The sequence below is a fragment of the Ornithodoros turicata genome, chromosome 2 (genome assembly GCF_037126465.1).
Source record: "Ornithodoros turicata isolate Travis chromosome 2, ASM3712646v1, whole genome shotgun sequence".
NCBI lineage: Eukaryota > Metazoa > Arthropoda > Arachnida > Ixodida > Argasidae > Ornithodoros > Ornithodoros turicata.
Genome location: NC_088202.1, coordinates 138,286,552 through 138,303,028, shown reverse-complemented (window position 1 = coordinate 138,303,028; position 16,477 = coordinate 138,286,552). Strand labels below are relative to the sequence as shown.

General features: G+C 46.0%; 1 protein-coding gene across 4 annotated transcripts; it reads right to left on the bottom strand.

The window, feature by feature from the left end:
• Positions 1-5,888: 5,888 nt before the first annotated feature.
• On the bottom strand, positions 5,889-13,276 carry LOC135386214 (cystatin-2-like). 4 transcript variants are annotated; one of them, XR_010420634.1, is made up of 4 exons: positions 10,911-10,983; positions 10,528-10,742; positions 9,320-9,424; positions 5,889-6,009 (listed from the first exon to the last, which is right to left on the bottom strand). XR_010420634.1 is itself a non-coding variant. In XM_064616029.1 (4 exons), the coding sequence occupies exons 1-4, from the start codon at positions 13,243-13,245 to the stop codon at positions 5,908-5,910; spliced, it is 435 nt and encodes a 144-aa protein (XP_064472099.1). In that variant the 5' UTR covers positions 13,246-13,276; the 3' UTR covers positions 5,889-5,907. The 4 variants fall into 4 exon arrangements, 3 of the variants coding, with proteins under 3 accessions (XP_064472099.1, XP_064472098.1, XP_064472097.1); XM_064616029.1 differs by lacking the exon at positions 10,911-10,983 and adding an exon at positions 13,233-13,276; XM_064616028.1 differs by lacking the exon at positions 10,911-10,983 and adding an exon at positions 10,792-10,872.
• Between the last annotated feature and the right edge of the window lie 3,201 nt (positions 13,277-16,477).

Below are 16,477 nucleotides of genomic sequence, written 5' to 3'. Positions count from 1 at the left end.
AGCGTGGGTGAAGTGGCCTATGGGTGGCATCTCGACGGACATTATAGACATGGCATTGTGGTGGAGCGGTCGACAAGGGTGGTGGTGGTTGGGCTAATGAACGGCGAGCTCTTTCATTAGCCCCATCACCCTTGTTAGCCTTTGCGTTAGGCTAATCCACATCGTCATTACCGTCATTGCATCGCATATCGTTTCATCGTCATCGTCTTTAGTGCTTGAGAATAAAAGTGCCTGGTACGTTTTTGGTTTACCTCGTTCCGGTGCCAGACGACAACGAAGACAGAGGCTCGGCTGATTCCTCTCGCGGCGGAATTCTTAAATTAGGTCATTACGACATTATTCCCTGCAGGACGCTATGGGCCCAGGCAGCACAACGCACAGTGAAGTGGACGACTAATAACAGTTTGGGTCGATTTGTCTTTGAAAGGTTTTTGTTTGGTTTCTTAATCAAGCCATGAAGATGGGTGACGTACACCATGGTTCATCGCTGTCTTCCCTGGAACGACTGGATTTAGGTAATCATCCTACCTGAGAGTACAAGATGACGGTCTATCACAAGACAAAGGAATCTGGTCGGTGACAGAAGGTTTTGCTCGGGACGCGGGAGATGCACGGGCAGTCTATGACAAGCATGACGCCGAGGCACTCAACGCACTATAGTTCAGACTCTCTCCAGTTCTCAAACTAGTCATGTCACCAATTTAAACTACTGCAAAAGTAGTCTGGCAAGAATTGGAGCAAGTTAACAGAGGAAAGTCCGTGGAGAAGCAAAGAGCTCCATACCGGGAACTCTCCCTTTTGCTGAGGGATGATGTTCTTCTGCCGTTTGAATGGGTTTTTAACTTCTTAACTCAGTTTTATGGTTTTATTTTATCTCCTTTGATGCTTTGATTGTATAATTTTATTGTAACTGAATCCCTATCCTCTTAGCTCGTTCGTTATCATTGTCTTCGTCCATTGTGGCGTTCGTCGGTCGTGCGCCAGGAAAACCCGAATCATCATTATCATCATCTATACCAGGAACTGAACATCGTCAAATGGAATAAAGTGGAGACGGCCACAGAATACACGCAGCGTGTGGAATGTATTGGAGAGCAGATTCGGTCCCCTGAAGACGTTTTGAAGATGAACTCGCAATTCAGGCAGGATTCAGGCAATTCAGGCAGACAGGATCTTTGCAATTCAGGGACTACCAAAGTTTATTGTTTTATGGGCCGCGAAGCGGGGAAGTTTGGGAACCACTGCGTTAGGGCTAATCCACAGCGTCATTGCATCGCATATCATTTCATCGTCATCATCTTTAGTTTTTGTATGGTGAACTATAGTTTTTGGTAATAAAAGTGCCTGCCACAGTGCGCAGACAAACCTTATGTGTAACATCACAGTACCATTACCATTATTAGTACCATTATTGCGACATTCTTAAATCCGGTTATTACGGCATTAGTCTCTTCACTCCTAAAGACCCCTACTATTGCTAACACGGTAACGTAGGTTTGTACAATTTTCCATGAGCATGGAGTACCCCTTCTTGATCGTTTCTCTGCTTCTTTCTTTCTATAAAAGCACGACAGTTCGCTGCTATGCAGAGATGAATAGGCGGGGAAATGGATACGCGTTTTGTTGTTGAACGACTGAAGAAAATACATGAGCTGCGTGGATCTTAGTTCAAAGACAAGACGACCGCTGGCCTATGAGGTTCTATTATTGCTTACTGCTAAATTACTTTTGTACCACTGGCCTCGGAGGATCGGTTTGTAGCGTGCCAGCTTCCCAAGGTTGCAGGTTCGAACCCCGTCGAGGACGCCAGCAACTTGGTGGCGGGGTACAAGTTGCTTGGGCAAGCCTTCTTGGGGCAAGGGATGTAACATACAGTCAGTAGGGCGTCGGAAGGTGGGTGCAGAGGGGATAGTCCCCCACCCCCTGGTGGGTTTTTGCTGAGGGGGCCCAGCCACCCTCTGAACTTTCGCTCTCGGGATCCCGCCACCCCATTTTTCATCTGTACTTGTCGACCGAGACAGACTCGCTTTCAGCTCTGTTAACGCGCAGAGTAACTACATGCGGTAGTATAACTACATCTAGCTAATCACGCTATGTGATACTGTATGTACGGGCCTGCTGTGCAGAGAACAGACTTGTACGTATTTGGAGTATTGTATTTAAAATACTGTATTTTAAATACAATTTGCGGTATTTTGGTACTCTACTCAATACTTTTTGTTTTGTGTATTTGTACTCTATTTAAAATACATTTTATGGTATTTTCTACTCAATACTCTAATTACATATTTTGGATCTTCCTCTCAAACTTTCTGTGTGTCGTCTCTCCATTATCTTGCTTGGTCAGTGGAAATTTCCTGAATTCTTCGGACTTGACCCGGACGTTGCCCTTTCTTGGAAGTCTCCATTTATAGATCTTAGCCCGTGTGTACTAATCCTTTGCGAGTCAGGGTTCTATTATGTGTGCCCTGACGCGGTAACGCCGAATTCTCACCTCGCCGAGCAGGGACCTGCTAGAAGTTTGCTTTGTTCTGGGTCACATATACTTAGTGCAGTTATGTGGTGTCCCTTTGTCATCTTTTTGAGACTTTGTGTTTAGTTGACTCCTATCACACAGGGACGGCTTGCGTAGTACGCGGGGTTTAGGTGATCCATGTCACATAGCGGCGACATGCCGCATTGACCAGTGACTGGTGACTTTTTGCGTTCAAGGATATATAGTATCTTAATTGTATTTCAAATACTTTTTGAAATATTTCGTACTCTATCTTAATTACTTTAATTTTCATGTATTTGTACTCTATCTTAATTACATTCGGACCTCAGTATTTATTATCTTATCTTAAATACATTTTTGAGTATCTTGTACATGTCTGGCAGAGAATAGCGACACGCCATTCAGAAATATTCGGGGCCAGAGAGGGAAACTCTTATCATGCTGCGAGGAGCCTTTATTCAGTTCGCGGATGTGCTTGATAACACGCGTTGCATATCTGCTGTCTTTGCCTGGGCTATGGCCCCAACACTCAGCAGGGCGTTTTAGCGCACCAGTAATGACACCTTTGCTGACGACACCATTTCGCTTTTGATGAGAACAAAAATGAAAGGAACACGCCACAGCTCGCTTACTTCTATTTGTCTTATCGCGCTTAATGAAACAATTTACGAATAGTTTAGTTTGTGCTGCTCAAACTTCAATTTCCTTTTCGCCTCAAGGAAATGAAGAACGCGAGGTGGTCTTCCCATGTGCGTTACGCCATCCACAGTCATCGAATTGCACCGGACGAGTCGTTTCTAATAAGCACATCACTTGGCTCATTCAAAATGGCGGAGTAGTTTTCCAGAGATTTTCTTAAATAAAAATACGCAAAACGGATCCAGATGTTGAGGGCTTTCAACACGTGACGCCGATAAAGCCACAAGAAACGCCATGCTGACGTTTTATAATAGACCAATAAGTGGGCTCCCTCAACATGACGCCTGTCTGGTTCCTTGTTCTCCAGAAGTCCCGGTTTCCTCAAGTTTTAATTTCGAGTTCAAGTTTCAAGTATAGGGTTACCTTCGTTAAGGTTATGACATTCCTTCGCTTTGCCGTCGAGGGATTATGACTCAACTTTTCTTTGGTTCCGAAACACTTTGTATATAGTCGCGCTGCATAATTTGCAGTCGTTTTGTGTCTGTACTGCGTTGCGGCCTCTGTTCTATCCTCCGTAAATACCATTTACGAACGATTGCGGGTAAGCTCTATATGCTTGAGGCTATTCCTGACTGCGTTTATCTCTGTCGCAGGGTATTTCATTTGTGATGATGAATCCCGTATGGGTTTCGAAAGGTTATGATTATCGTAAGTATACCCCTGGCCCTTGGATCATCTCTGGGAAACAGCCCATGTCGTCAACACTATTCATCATCATCAGATTCACTCTTCATCATCACATCCATCCATCTATTCAAGGTTCTCCAGTATTTCCGCATTGAAGGGAGACAATAACATCTAGCTATTGGAGACTATAGGCGTAAGATTGTCCAAGTATATGTCTGTTGCACAAGCTTTATTATGTGGGTGCGCCTTGGATAGACATCGCTTTTTGTCCACTAGGCCGTCCGCTGCCGCGTATACATCACCCCTGTTATATCGTTTTTCCCAAAGTAAGAACAACTGCATTTTTAAAGTCATGCATACCTCATGCGATTTCAGAATGGAACAAGCTGCCTACATCTATAGTGTTAAAATGGTTAACGCTGATCAGTTTAGATCCGCTGTAACTGATTATTTTCGCTAAGTGTGGTTATTCGTTATATGTAGGGAGTAACTTTTTCGGGTTAAACCCGGTTATGTTTTTCCCCGAATTCCAGTCACTATGAAATCCTCAAGTGACGTCTCCCCTGAAGACGAACAAAGGTCGCCCAGTGCAACACATGTAGGAATGGGTCACTTACGTTCCCAGCAATACACCCTTGTGTGTCAACACTGTCTATGCCTTCGGGGATTACCGCTGGAAGGTCACGATCCCGCAAAAAAAAAAAAAAAAAAAAACACACACACAAAAAAAAAAAAAAGAGAGAGAGAAATTAGGAAAGGACTTAATAGACAAGAGGAGAAACAAAAACACCCGATAACACCCGAAGGCACAATTATCGCCCGATTTCTCCCGGAATTAAATATTTAAAAATAGCGCCCGATTTTTACCTTCCGAATCTGAGAAAGGTATTTAACCCGAAAAAGTCACTCCCTATCGGTGTATCGAGAGCATAGATGATTTGTATTTTGTATGCTGCCTTTACATATCCTCTTGCCATATCTCCCCATTCTTATCACAGATTATTTCTTCTCTGTTATTTGTAACTCTGTACCATTGAGTGCAGTTATGTGTTGTGTATTTCGTTCCCCCCCCCCCGCTTTCTAATGCCCTTCTGTGTTTTAAGGAATGTTAAATAAATAAATTAATAAATTTGTTTATTCTCGTTGTTTGCCTTCAAAGTTTATACGCTGGGGGTTGCCATCTCCTTGTCGTCACGTTCTCCTGTCATGTCTCGTCCTTCCTGTGTCGATGCAGCGGATGTTGCTGTTGCCAACAAAGCTCGTGTGAAAGATACGCAGCTCTTATTAAGTTTATTTCTACATTTCATAAGCTTATAGCCTTTTGAGGCGAGAGGATTCATACTATTCGCACTATTCCCATTATCGAAGGCTGAGAATAAGGTGGTACGTATCCTGCACACTAAGAAGAAGAAGAAGAAACAGACAGAATAATTTTCGTTATTTTGGGGTCTAGATGCACGCCAGTTTCTGCGAAGGTTAAGGGCTTTTCCTAGGCTATTCTAGATCCTTGTTCTGCAAGGAACTATTCTTAAAAATGAACTCACCTCATAGCACGCTCCTAGCCAACCACCACCTCGAATGATATCGTAATCTGACCCGTTTTCAACAAATCAGGACAGATAACGATATCATTTGAGAGTATGGTTGGCTAAGAGCGTGCTATTCGGTGAAGTTCATTTTTAAGAGTGATAGGTATAGGTCCGCAGTATTGTAAATAAATAAATAAAATAAGTATTTGCGGGGCTGGGGAGTAAATAACAGGGTCAGATGTTCAAAATGGAGCGTAATTCCGATACTGTAATTACTCCCCAAGTTACTCCTTTATATCTTAACGCTTGAGTAGGTCATGGTCTACGGGACCATTCTTGCAAGGAACCATCATGTGCGCAACATTAATCCACAGACGGGCAGGCAGAACACTGTGCGTCGCTCACTATACCATATTTATCTCGCGAGGCAGGATCGTCACGGATTATCAATAACAGCAGTTCCGTCTATATGAGAAGTCCGCTCAGATTGCAAAACGCACCCCGAGCAGAAAGAGTCCGAAGCACACGAAGGCAAATATAGTTTCCGAAAAGATTTTATTTCCGATCGTCTTCTTTTGCGTGGCATTTGTATGAAATGAGGAAGGCTTGGTAGCTGGTCAGAACTTCCTCGAAGTGCGCGAGACAGATTTTATAGGGCTGAAACGAGAGAAGAAAGAGTTAACACAAATGTGAAATGCGTGTCGCGTAAAGCACACTGGTTGCAAACAGGCCTATATATAGTAGGATGTATCGAGAAAGACACCGTGTATAGCATCTGGTCCTGTTTATATCAAACGTGAACAGCATGTCTCTGTCTGCTGTCATTCAACAGTTATGTGCATATAGACGCGAGGAAAAAAAAAATAAAAGGTTTGTAACGCATGGTGTAATCGTTTAAAAATTTTCACTACGTCCAATGGCCTTCCAGTAGGTCGCCAATGACACGACATTAGTCTGGTCTTTCGATTTCGAAATGACTTTATTCACTGTGAATCCTCGTGAATGTACTACCCGGTTGATTCCTTAGTAGTGGATAACTTGGCGATTAGTGGCGTTTACCTTCCAGTTAGTCCATGATCCAATTTAAACACGTCCTCCGTAATGTTAAACAGTATAGAGGACGTAGTCCAACTGAGGAACTGTTGAAGGTATCAGTGTAGAAATATATGCCCATAATTTTTTTTTTTTCTGTTATCCCGCCTACGCGATGCAACATCAGTAAACTGGGTGCGAAATTTCCACGCTCAATTCCTCAACTGCGTCAAGATCTTGACATTTTCGTGACATCAGAGACACGACAAACTTCGCATTTACAATAACACCGAAAAGTGGCCCCGTCAGTTTATGTTAAAACATATATAAGGGGGTGGGGGGGTCGTAGAAGTTGACCCGGATGTTTGTTCATGCATTACTGTTGGTATGCCAGGATCCGAGATTTCCCAACGTCCTTCGTTTGCCATATAATGTTCGGGGGTCTAACTTGTGACCTGTTTTTCACACGTACCTGCTACCTGTTTTTACGCGTGTGACCTGTTCACCTATATATGCTTTCGTACATGAACCATCTTTGGATTGGTTCATGGTTGGTACAGCGTTGTTACAGCAGGAAACCTGATACACAATCCCCCCTTATCATTTGGAGCTATTTAATCTGATGACTTAATAAACGTCTTAAAGGAGTACAGAGGGCCATCCAAAAAAATTTCAGATTAAGACATCTGATGAAAGTGTGTGTGTCATTATACCGAATAGCGCGAAAGGTTTTGATGTGTGCAATTTGTTTCCCAGAAAAAAACTCACATAAATATAGCTCCGCGCCTTCACCATTAACTCGCCTCTCCAGCTATAACGAGGATGAGGAGGTATGATGGCACGTCACCGATGACGGCATAAGGAGACTCGTTCTGGTTTGCCGATCAGTGGGGGTCAGCGCATTGTTCCTTTGCCACCGTAAACCTGTTTTGCCAGTTTTCCCGGAGAATTGGGGATACAAGAAGCGCCCGAAGCTTTACCGAGCAAGGAGAAAGGCTTTATCAGAACCCCGAACAGCCGAGTAGCAGACGACAGCGGAGTAGCAGACAACATTTTTCTAGGCCAATCAGCGAGCGAGTCCTTATAGCGTCAGCGCGAGGTTCCAGGCAGATCACAGGCTGGTACTGCTCTTCACCACCGTTGCGCACGGTCGCTATTTGCGGCATATTTTAAATTCAGTTTCTGCGATAATTATGACTCTGTGGTGTAAATTACTTCGCATGGTGCATCTTACTGGCAAACTTAACAGTTTTATAAGAAGAAAACTGGGTGTTAAAAATGACTTCTGTGCTTAAGGGTGTATGCAGTTCTTATGTTTGCCCTAACTAGTACTCCTCTGCTTGGTTCCGAAACACTTTTTGTATATAGTAGTAGCGTTGCATAAATTTGCAGTTCTTTTGTGTCTGTACCGCGTTGTGGCCTCTGTTCTATCTTCCGTAAACACCATTTACGAACGATCCCGGATACGCTCTATATGCTTGAGGCTATTCCTGACTGCGTTTATCTCTGTCGCAGGGTATTTCATTTGTGATGATGAAACCCGTACGGGTTTCGAAAGGTTACGATTAACATGAATATACCCCTGGAACTTGGACAATCGTCAGCATTAGCAGGCACTGCCGGCCACAGAAAGCCTGTTTTGAATTCGTCTGCGGCGATAGGCTGTATTTGACGACATCACGTTTGCAGCCTTAAAAAATATTTCCAGAAACGTATTTTTGTTCGCGATGTATTAATTTTCGCGAATTTCGCGACCGCTAAAAAATCGCGAAAAATTGTACTCGCGAACACAACTTGACGTTTATCCCGCTAAAGGCAACAGCCCCGGAATCGCGAAATTAAATACTCGCGAATAATTTCGCAAATGTCTGAACGCGCGATTCGCGAAAATTACTACATCGCGAATAAAAATACGTTAATTAAGTTGCAGGTGGGTGCAACCGGACAGGAGGGTGGAGAGCGCGACAAACACTCCGACTTGCGGGTCGGCGCGCGGGTGCGCTACACTCCGCATGGGGAGATGTCTCAGTTAGTAAAAGGACGCGCGCTCCATTTCCTACGGTTTCCATCTACACTCTAAGAAAAAAAAAAAAGGAGTAATTTTACTCCTTTTGGGTACTAAATGTACTGCCACAAAAAAAAAAAAAAAAAAAAGACTTTTTCGGGAAAATGAATGTCACAGAGTGGAGACTGCATTTCTACTTCTGTTGTAAGAGTCCCAGGTACATAATTCGTGTGCAAGCATGAAAATACTTTGAAGCAAACCGTCAACCATGATATATCGAGTGATACAAAATCTTGCGCCATAAATAAGGCACAATTTGCGAAGAAAGATGCGCTAACTGTTTCTTACTCTGTGTGGGAGGAAAAGTGCTACGTTAGCTGAGTTATATACAGCCTTATGCCATCAGATTGACCAATGGCACATATTTACGTAGACTGTTGCATTCGGGAGACTATTCGCGAAGTTCAGTGATAATTTGCAGTCCTGGGGAGTAAATGTCGGGGTTAAGGGACTAAAATGGGGAGTAATTGCAGTCTAGGGGAGTAGAAGCTGCAATTACTCCCCGTGTCACTCCTTTTTTTTCTTAAGAAAAACAATCAATCAATCAATTTGTTTACTCCCAAGAGTCCCTCGGGAGGGCGTTACATGGGAGTAGTGGGTTACAGGAAATAAAAATTAAAAAGGGCGTTTCTTAAGAGTGTATGTGGAGCAGTCACGTGAAGCGTCGTCTGCCAGGCACGGCACTGCAACGCATTTCTTTTTTAACGTTTTGTTACGCAAATAGCAAAAAGTTTCGCAAACATTCTTTGTACACTAAGGGTACTAAAGGGCTACAGCCTTCGCTTAATTCAGTGTTTAGCATTGTGGAGAACGTATTCAGACCCATTCTAACTACGGTACGGACAACTTGCACATCATTGCCAAACTTACCACCCCTTTCCGTGGTTGACAATCGTTGGTGTATGGGTGGACGTCAACGATGCAGTCGGACGACGCTACCAGAAGTTTTAGCTTGTAGTTAGTGTGATTAGCTTTCTGCAACAAGGACATTAATAAAAGCTGGAGCAACGCTGTCAAATGCTTTCTCAGCACTGAGTCACTCGCAAATTGTTTCAATAAAATTCGCACGCAGTTCTTTATATTCGCACGCAGTTGAATCGGCTGTACTACATTCTTAAAAATGAACTTCACCGCATAGCACGCTCCTGGCCAACCATCATCTCAAATGATATCGTTATCTGCCCTGATTTGTCGAAAACGGGAGGCGTACGCCTTTTTGTGACACTTATGCTGTTCATAATTGTCACAAAAAGGCGTACGCCTCCTGTTTTCAACAAATCAGGGCAGATAACGATATCATTTGAGATGATGGTTGGCCAGGAGCGTGCTATGCGGTGAAGTTCATTTTTAAGAGTGTATAGCGGTGGGACTGGTGCCCTTTAAAAGTTGGTGAGCGTGTTTAAAAGTGAAATGATGCATGGAAGTGAGAGAAGACCATATACCGAGCCTAAAAATATAAGAATTATAAAATGATGTGGTCCGGAACCTTTTTTACATGCATTTCATTAACACCATCTGAAGCACAGAAAAAACACGGCCATGCACGCTAAGCCTAACGGCTTCGGATGGGTAATGTTGCCAAAGGTATGAGCCTTGGGTTAAATCAGGTAAGCGCATTTTAGTTAGGTTAGGTCAGGCTAAGTTACACAGATTGGGGTGGTCTAGGGGGCGCTGACCCCCCCCCCCCCCCCCCCCCACTGTGCCTGACTAAAAATGGCGGAAATCAGTCCCATTGCTATAGTATATCCGTTGAATCTTACAGCTGCGCTTTCACCGCCTTGATGTCACTTTTGATAGCTTCTTGTTTTTTGTGTGTGTTTTTCTTTTTTTGCTAAGCAATCACGCTACCCCTTCCGCACAAAACCTGCTGATTGCGTTTTATAAGATCTCATACCTGTCCTACGGACCGACCTACTGTATACGACCGAGATAAGAATTTATTGAGCTCCATCGTTCTTATCTCGGTCGTATATACCTTCCCGACATCTGCGATCACCTCTATATAAAGTAAAGCTCCGTACCCGGAAGACAAGGCGTATTGAGGCGCAAAAAGGAAAGCAGCTTCGTTTTCTGGTTACCTGAGTCTGGACTTCCAGGATATTGACCACGATGTCGTAATAACGCAGCCCACTGACTCGATGATATACAGCGAAATCAGCCAGCTCCCAGTATATGGGACTGGAAAACGGGTCCTGCTTCACCCAACCTCCGTTGTCTTTGTCTTCATCATCAGAATATTTCCGTTCTCCATTGTCCTGTACTGCCACGAGGCAGGCACATCCCAGCAGGAAGGCTGCAAAGAGTGGAGACATTTTCAGACCCTTCATGTCTTACCAGCTTACCGCTATACGTATACGAAAAATGCTGCGAGGGCATGTAGTAAACAGCTTCGGGTAGAATTCGTGATGCTCTAAACCTGTCTTATAGCGTGTTCCTATATCGTCGCGCAATGTCTGCCCACCTGCTCGTCCCCTCAGACGGGAGCTGTTCGCCAGCTGCGGTGTAGTACTCTGACGCGTCGTTTCAAGACATAGGGTCGAGTGTTACTTGGCTGGCATCTTTATACACGCTCTCCAAAACCAGGGAGAGCTGATCATGCTTCGGGACAAGTTCATTCCTACAGGCCAGCACCATCTGCAGACGTGATGACGTCTGTGATTGGCTGATAGGCGGGCGCATATGACTCCTCCGAGTCGCAAAGTAGTGCGCCCGCAATGCTTCGAACTGTTGCCTATACAATGATCATGTTGCGAAAAACATTCGTCGCAGGCGACGTAGTTAAGTAGATACGCATGCTTCTAAAGCAAACACGTAAAGTATTTGCGTTAACAAAACGTGTTAATCGGCTTCCCCGTCTGCATGGCGTTCACTATCTTCAAAATCTTATCCAAACAACAACTTTATTTTAATGATGATGACTGGAGAGCTTCATCACCAGGAGCGATACTCTACCCCATTGCTGGCGGTAATGTGGTGAAATGGAATAATGATGAAAGGTGAAAGTCACTGAAAAGGTTAGCCAGCTGTAGGGATCGAACCCACATCTTCTGGATTACCGGTCCAGGGGGCTTAATCATTTGCACGCGTTAGGAGCTAACGAGAGGCGGGCACTCGTCGAGAAGGGCACGTGATAAAACACGTGCAAGGTGCTCTTCGCGCGATACGTGAAGGGCGTGGGATACGTCACGCGCAATGTGTCACGTGCCCATCTTTTCGAATTTCCTGCTCGCCTTTTTGAATTTCCCGCTGCTCGTTAGCTCATAACGACTGTAACGACGATGAAGCGATTAAGCCCCCAGGGCTCTACCAATTGAGCTAAGCTAACACGCCTCTCCAGCGACTTTCGGGGTGCGTCATCTGAAGGGACGACAAACCAGCCACTCACTCTCAACCACCCTCCTTTCACTCTTACATTTTTGCTCACTCATACACACATTCCTACGACGGAAATCGACGCAAGCGGCACCTGTTGAACAAGAGATAAACTGATGTTCTGAGGCTGGAACAACATGAGTCATCTCACAGTGAGGGCCGAAGTCCTAGGGCGTCCAAAAACACGTCAGAAGAGCTCTGAGGGCAGAGCGCTGGTGAGCTGGATCTGGCCATGAACCAAGCTATATTTTGACACAGTGAAAGCGCGAGAATTCAACTGGTTTAGAGACACTGAAAGTGTATGGTTCTGAGAGGTTGGTAGCGCGTGCAGTGGAGAAGGATGTGGTCTATAGATCTTCCAGGTCACCGCAGTGACAGAATCTTGGGACAGTCAACTTACCGTAAGCGGTAACGCCACTGAGCTGTAAAAAAAACATATTGAGTCACATCCGATGAATTAATGCAGTGTCTCGACGAGAGGTGTTACGTGGGATTCGGAAAGCGAGCGTTGGATCAACTCTACACTCTTAAAAATGATGGTGGTGGGTGGTGGTGGTGGTGGTGATGTTGAAAGGGCTTGCCGTTGTCGGCCTCACGTATGTGGGCAACGTCACGACTGACGCCCTGGGGAAATGTGCGTCCTGGGCCGACTTCTAGGGGAACTGCCGTGCATAATGGACACAAAATAGGCTCCTCCTCCCGTTTTCAACAAATCTAGGGCGAGAACGTTGTCATTCGGGGTGATGGTTGGCTAGGAGCGTGCTATGTGGTGAAGTTCATTTTTAAGAGTGTATGCTGAGGATAGATGGAAGGAGAATGTCAGTTGTCCTATACTGGCGCGAAGCCTGGGGTGTCGCTGGAATGGAACGGCTGTCTCCTCTAAGCGGTTCAATAGTGATTCGTTTGAGACAGCGACTTTCTGTGGCCCCGTCAGCCTGTCACATTCCCCGGGACACCCGAACTGGCTGGAACCCACAGGAGAACCATACGTCGTACACATGCTGGTAAGCCATTAACATATCGGCCCATTCCCGCGGGCATAATCCGCTGGCGGAGATACACCTCTGTGACCGTACACTCTTAAAAATGGTGGTGGTAATGGTGGTGGTGGTGGTGGCGATAGGGCTCTCTTAAAAAATGAACTTCACCACATAGCACGCTCCTAGCCAACCATCACCCCGAATGACGACGTTCTCGCCCTAGATTTGTTGAAAACGGGAGGAGGAGCCTATTTTGTGCCGTGCATAATGGCCACAAAATAGGCTCCTCCTCCCAGTTTCAACAAATCAGGGGCGAGAACGTTGTCATTCGGGATGATGGTTGGCTAGGAGCGTGCTATGTGGTGAAGTTCATTTTTAAGAGTGTAGCTGTTATGGTGTCTCGAAGTCTGATGTTAGCGCTGATCACTCACCTTCCCGAGGCATGAGCCTGTGCTCGCTCAGCTGTTTACGGCTGAGCCGCTTTTCCCAGTGATGTCGTACTGCTACAACCTCGTCTTATACAGCATGATTTATTACAAACGAACAAATTCGTGAAATGAATATCGTGTGCTCAGTAGTCTTTTCTGGCACGAGTACGAAACGAGGGTAGGTCTCGATCCAGGCCCGCGTTGGTGGAAGTACGCAGTACATACTTTAGAATGCTGGAATGAGAGAGAATTTAATCAGACACGAAATACGAGGCGCTTACTAATTAAAGAATACGTAGCAAACGTGACTACACGGTAAACTGAAAAACACCCTTATGGGTGTAAATCGCTTGTCCTATAATTGACTCCTCTTTTTACATCGTATGGTCTGGAACACCCTTTTTATAGGGTGTATCCCGTGTAAAACGCCCTTTGAAAGGGCGCTTTTCCTTGAAAATGTCGTCTTTTGCACCCTTTATACACCTTTAGGAGGGTGTTTAACGATCTTATACCCTTCTAAAAGGGTGTTTAAAGGGTGCAAAAGAAGGCATTTTGAAAGAAAAGCGCCCTTCCAGGGGTGATTTACGCGGAATACGCCCTCTAAAAAGGGTGTTCCAGACCATGTACGGTGTAAAAAGAGGTGTCAGTTATAGGACAAGCCATTTACACCCATAAGGGTGTTTTCCAGTTTAGAGTGTATAGAGTATGACTACGACTAGGACATAGAAGACTATATGTTCTATATCAATGTTTTGAACGGGTTATTAAATATATTCTGAACAGACAACACGAAGATGGATCCTGATGGATCACCTCCGCATCAGCACTCCTTCGGCGGAGTTCTGCATAGAGGTTATTCTTGAATAAGTTATCGCTTTACCCATGTACCGCAAAAACGAAGAAGGAACGCGCGTCCGTGTTATGTGAATGATTTCTTTTGTACAGGGTTTTACAGTTATATTGCAGTCGGAGGCGACTAGTTTTACAGGAGTTCTAGATGGGACGACCACTTCTAGCTTTGACTATTTTTGGATGACTTTGTCGAATTCCGCTGGTTGTTTCCGTGCAGTACAGTGTAATGTATGGGCTGTATGGGCCATGTCACGTCAGGACTGGGAGGTACCCGGGTTCGAATCCCCGTATCGGCTGTGCTGTCTGCGGTTGTTCCTGTGTTTTCTGCAGACGCTTTCAGACATGTCGTCACAGTTCCCTTAGAAGTCTGCCCAGGACGCACATTCCCCCACCTCTATGAGGCCGACAACGGCGAGCCCTCTCACCCCCCCCCCCCCAATCCTGTAAGCGTTTCATGGACTTTGTGCTGCTGTCTCAAAGCACACAGTCTACTGCCGAAGCACACAAGATGCAATTTTGCACCGATGTGGTACATCGAACCTCGCTTGAATCGCCTCCGGCTTTGAAGGGCCCAGAATATCGTTCCAACAACGCACGATGTTAAAAAATGATTTTTTTTTTCAAGTGATAAACAGCTACACTCTGTTTATATCGAACTTTTTTTTTTCTCTGTCGATAATTTGCGCCACCAAAAATCTTGCGACCGGGGCGATCGCCCCTACGGCCCCCCCTCACACCACTGCCACCACCACGGGTGTGGGCTCAGTGGTGGTGGTGGTGGTGATAGGGCTTGCCGTTGTCGGCCTCACGTATGTGGGCAACGTCACGACTCACGCCCTGGGGGAATGTGCGTCCTGGGCCGACTTCTCAGTGCACAAGGGAAGAGCAAATATAATGACCAATGAAACGCGGCGCACGCTGTACCGAAGCAATCCGAGTAACATGCACATTCGAGACAGTGTTAGGGCCACTGGGTCTTTTCGAAGCTGTCGAAGGATTTCCAAAGGGCATGTGCGCATCAAGGACCTCTCTCGCGCGGGAGAGAGGACAGGTAGGACAATCGTCCTTGCGCAAGAGCATAGGTTATTCCTTGCGTGATATGCCACAGCAAAAAACAGAACAAATTCATGACTGAGTCCTTCATTGCTCATTTACGTGGGACGCCATTTGCCGGCAGGTCCTTCCTCATCGGCTCAGGTTCCAACACAACTTACCGCGTCTCTCTGCGGTGTACAACTCGAACTGTACGGTTTACCCAAGGCACACTCGGACGGCTTGACCAGCAACTTTAGCTTGTAGTTCATTCCACTAACAACCTGCAGCAAAACAACGGGATTAGGAGAGACTGTACACGTTTGAAGGGACCGTCGCATCCGTTCCGGTCGATTCGGAAACTATATAGCGCCGTTTTACTCCGGTGCATCACTGACAAAAACACCGAAAACCTGACCCAAATTAGTGGAGCGGTTTCTGCGCAATTCCATCTAATGCATGAAAAGAGCAGACGCCGGATGTTGAGAGTGTGCCAAGTTTCCCTTTCTGGAAATCGGAGACAACGTCACACGGAGAAGTCCAATCAGGGAGCGCGGTTTAGAGTCCGACGGAGCGGGGCGTAACGACGCGCATTGCAAGCCGCCGCCGATGAGTTCATATAGTTCGACGACACTCGTGAAGTGTGGCGCGGCGGTAATGCGCGGCTCATCAGCCGCCGTCGGGGGAGTAGAGCAATGCTCTACATCTGGCGGTGGCCAGCGAGCTGACCAGCTCCGGTGGCGCAGCGGTAACGCGTGCGCTTGGAGACTGGGAGGTCCGCGGTTCGAATCCGCGGGCCGGCTGTGCCGTCTGGGGTTTTTCCTGGGTTTCCCTCAGATGTGTAATAGGCGTATGCCGGCACAGTTCCCCTGAAGTCGGCCCATGGACGCAGCTATCCTCCCCCCGAGCGGATTCCGCTCGGTCTTCCACTTCACCCTTTCCTCTCCTCCTCTCCACCACCTTTCCCTTCCCGAGAAACATGCCGCCTAATCAGGCAGGCAGACCTCTCGGGTTCCTCCCAACGACACTCCTCCTCCTCCTCCTCGCCAGCGAGCTGTGCACGGCGTGGGTTCCGCTGGACTCCACTTTCCCCCACATGACGTCGCCCATTGAGTTTTTGATCGAAACTGTTAAGGAACCAGAAATGAAATTACACCGACTTCACATAACAAGCTAGCAATTTACTTAAACAGACGTTTCATCTCCCATCCAGGAGACATCACACTCTTAAAAATGAACTTCACCACATAGCACGCTCCTAGCCAACCATCATACCGAATGACAACGTTCTCGCCCCTGATTTGTTGAAAACGGGAGGCGGAGCCTATTCTGTGCCGTGCATAATGGCCACACAAAATAGGCTC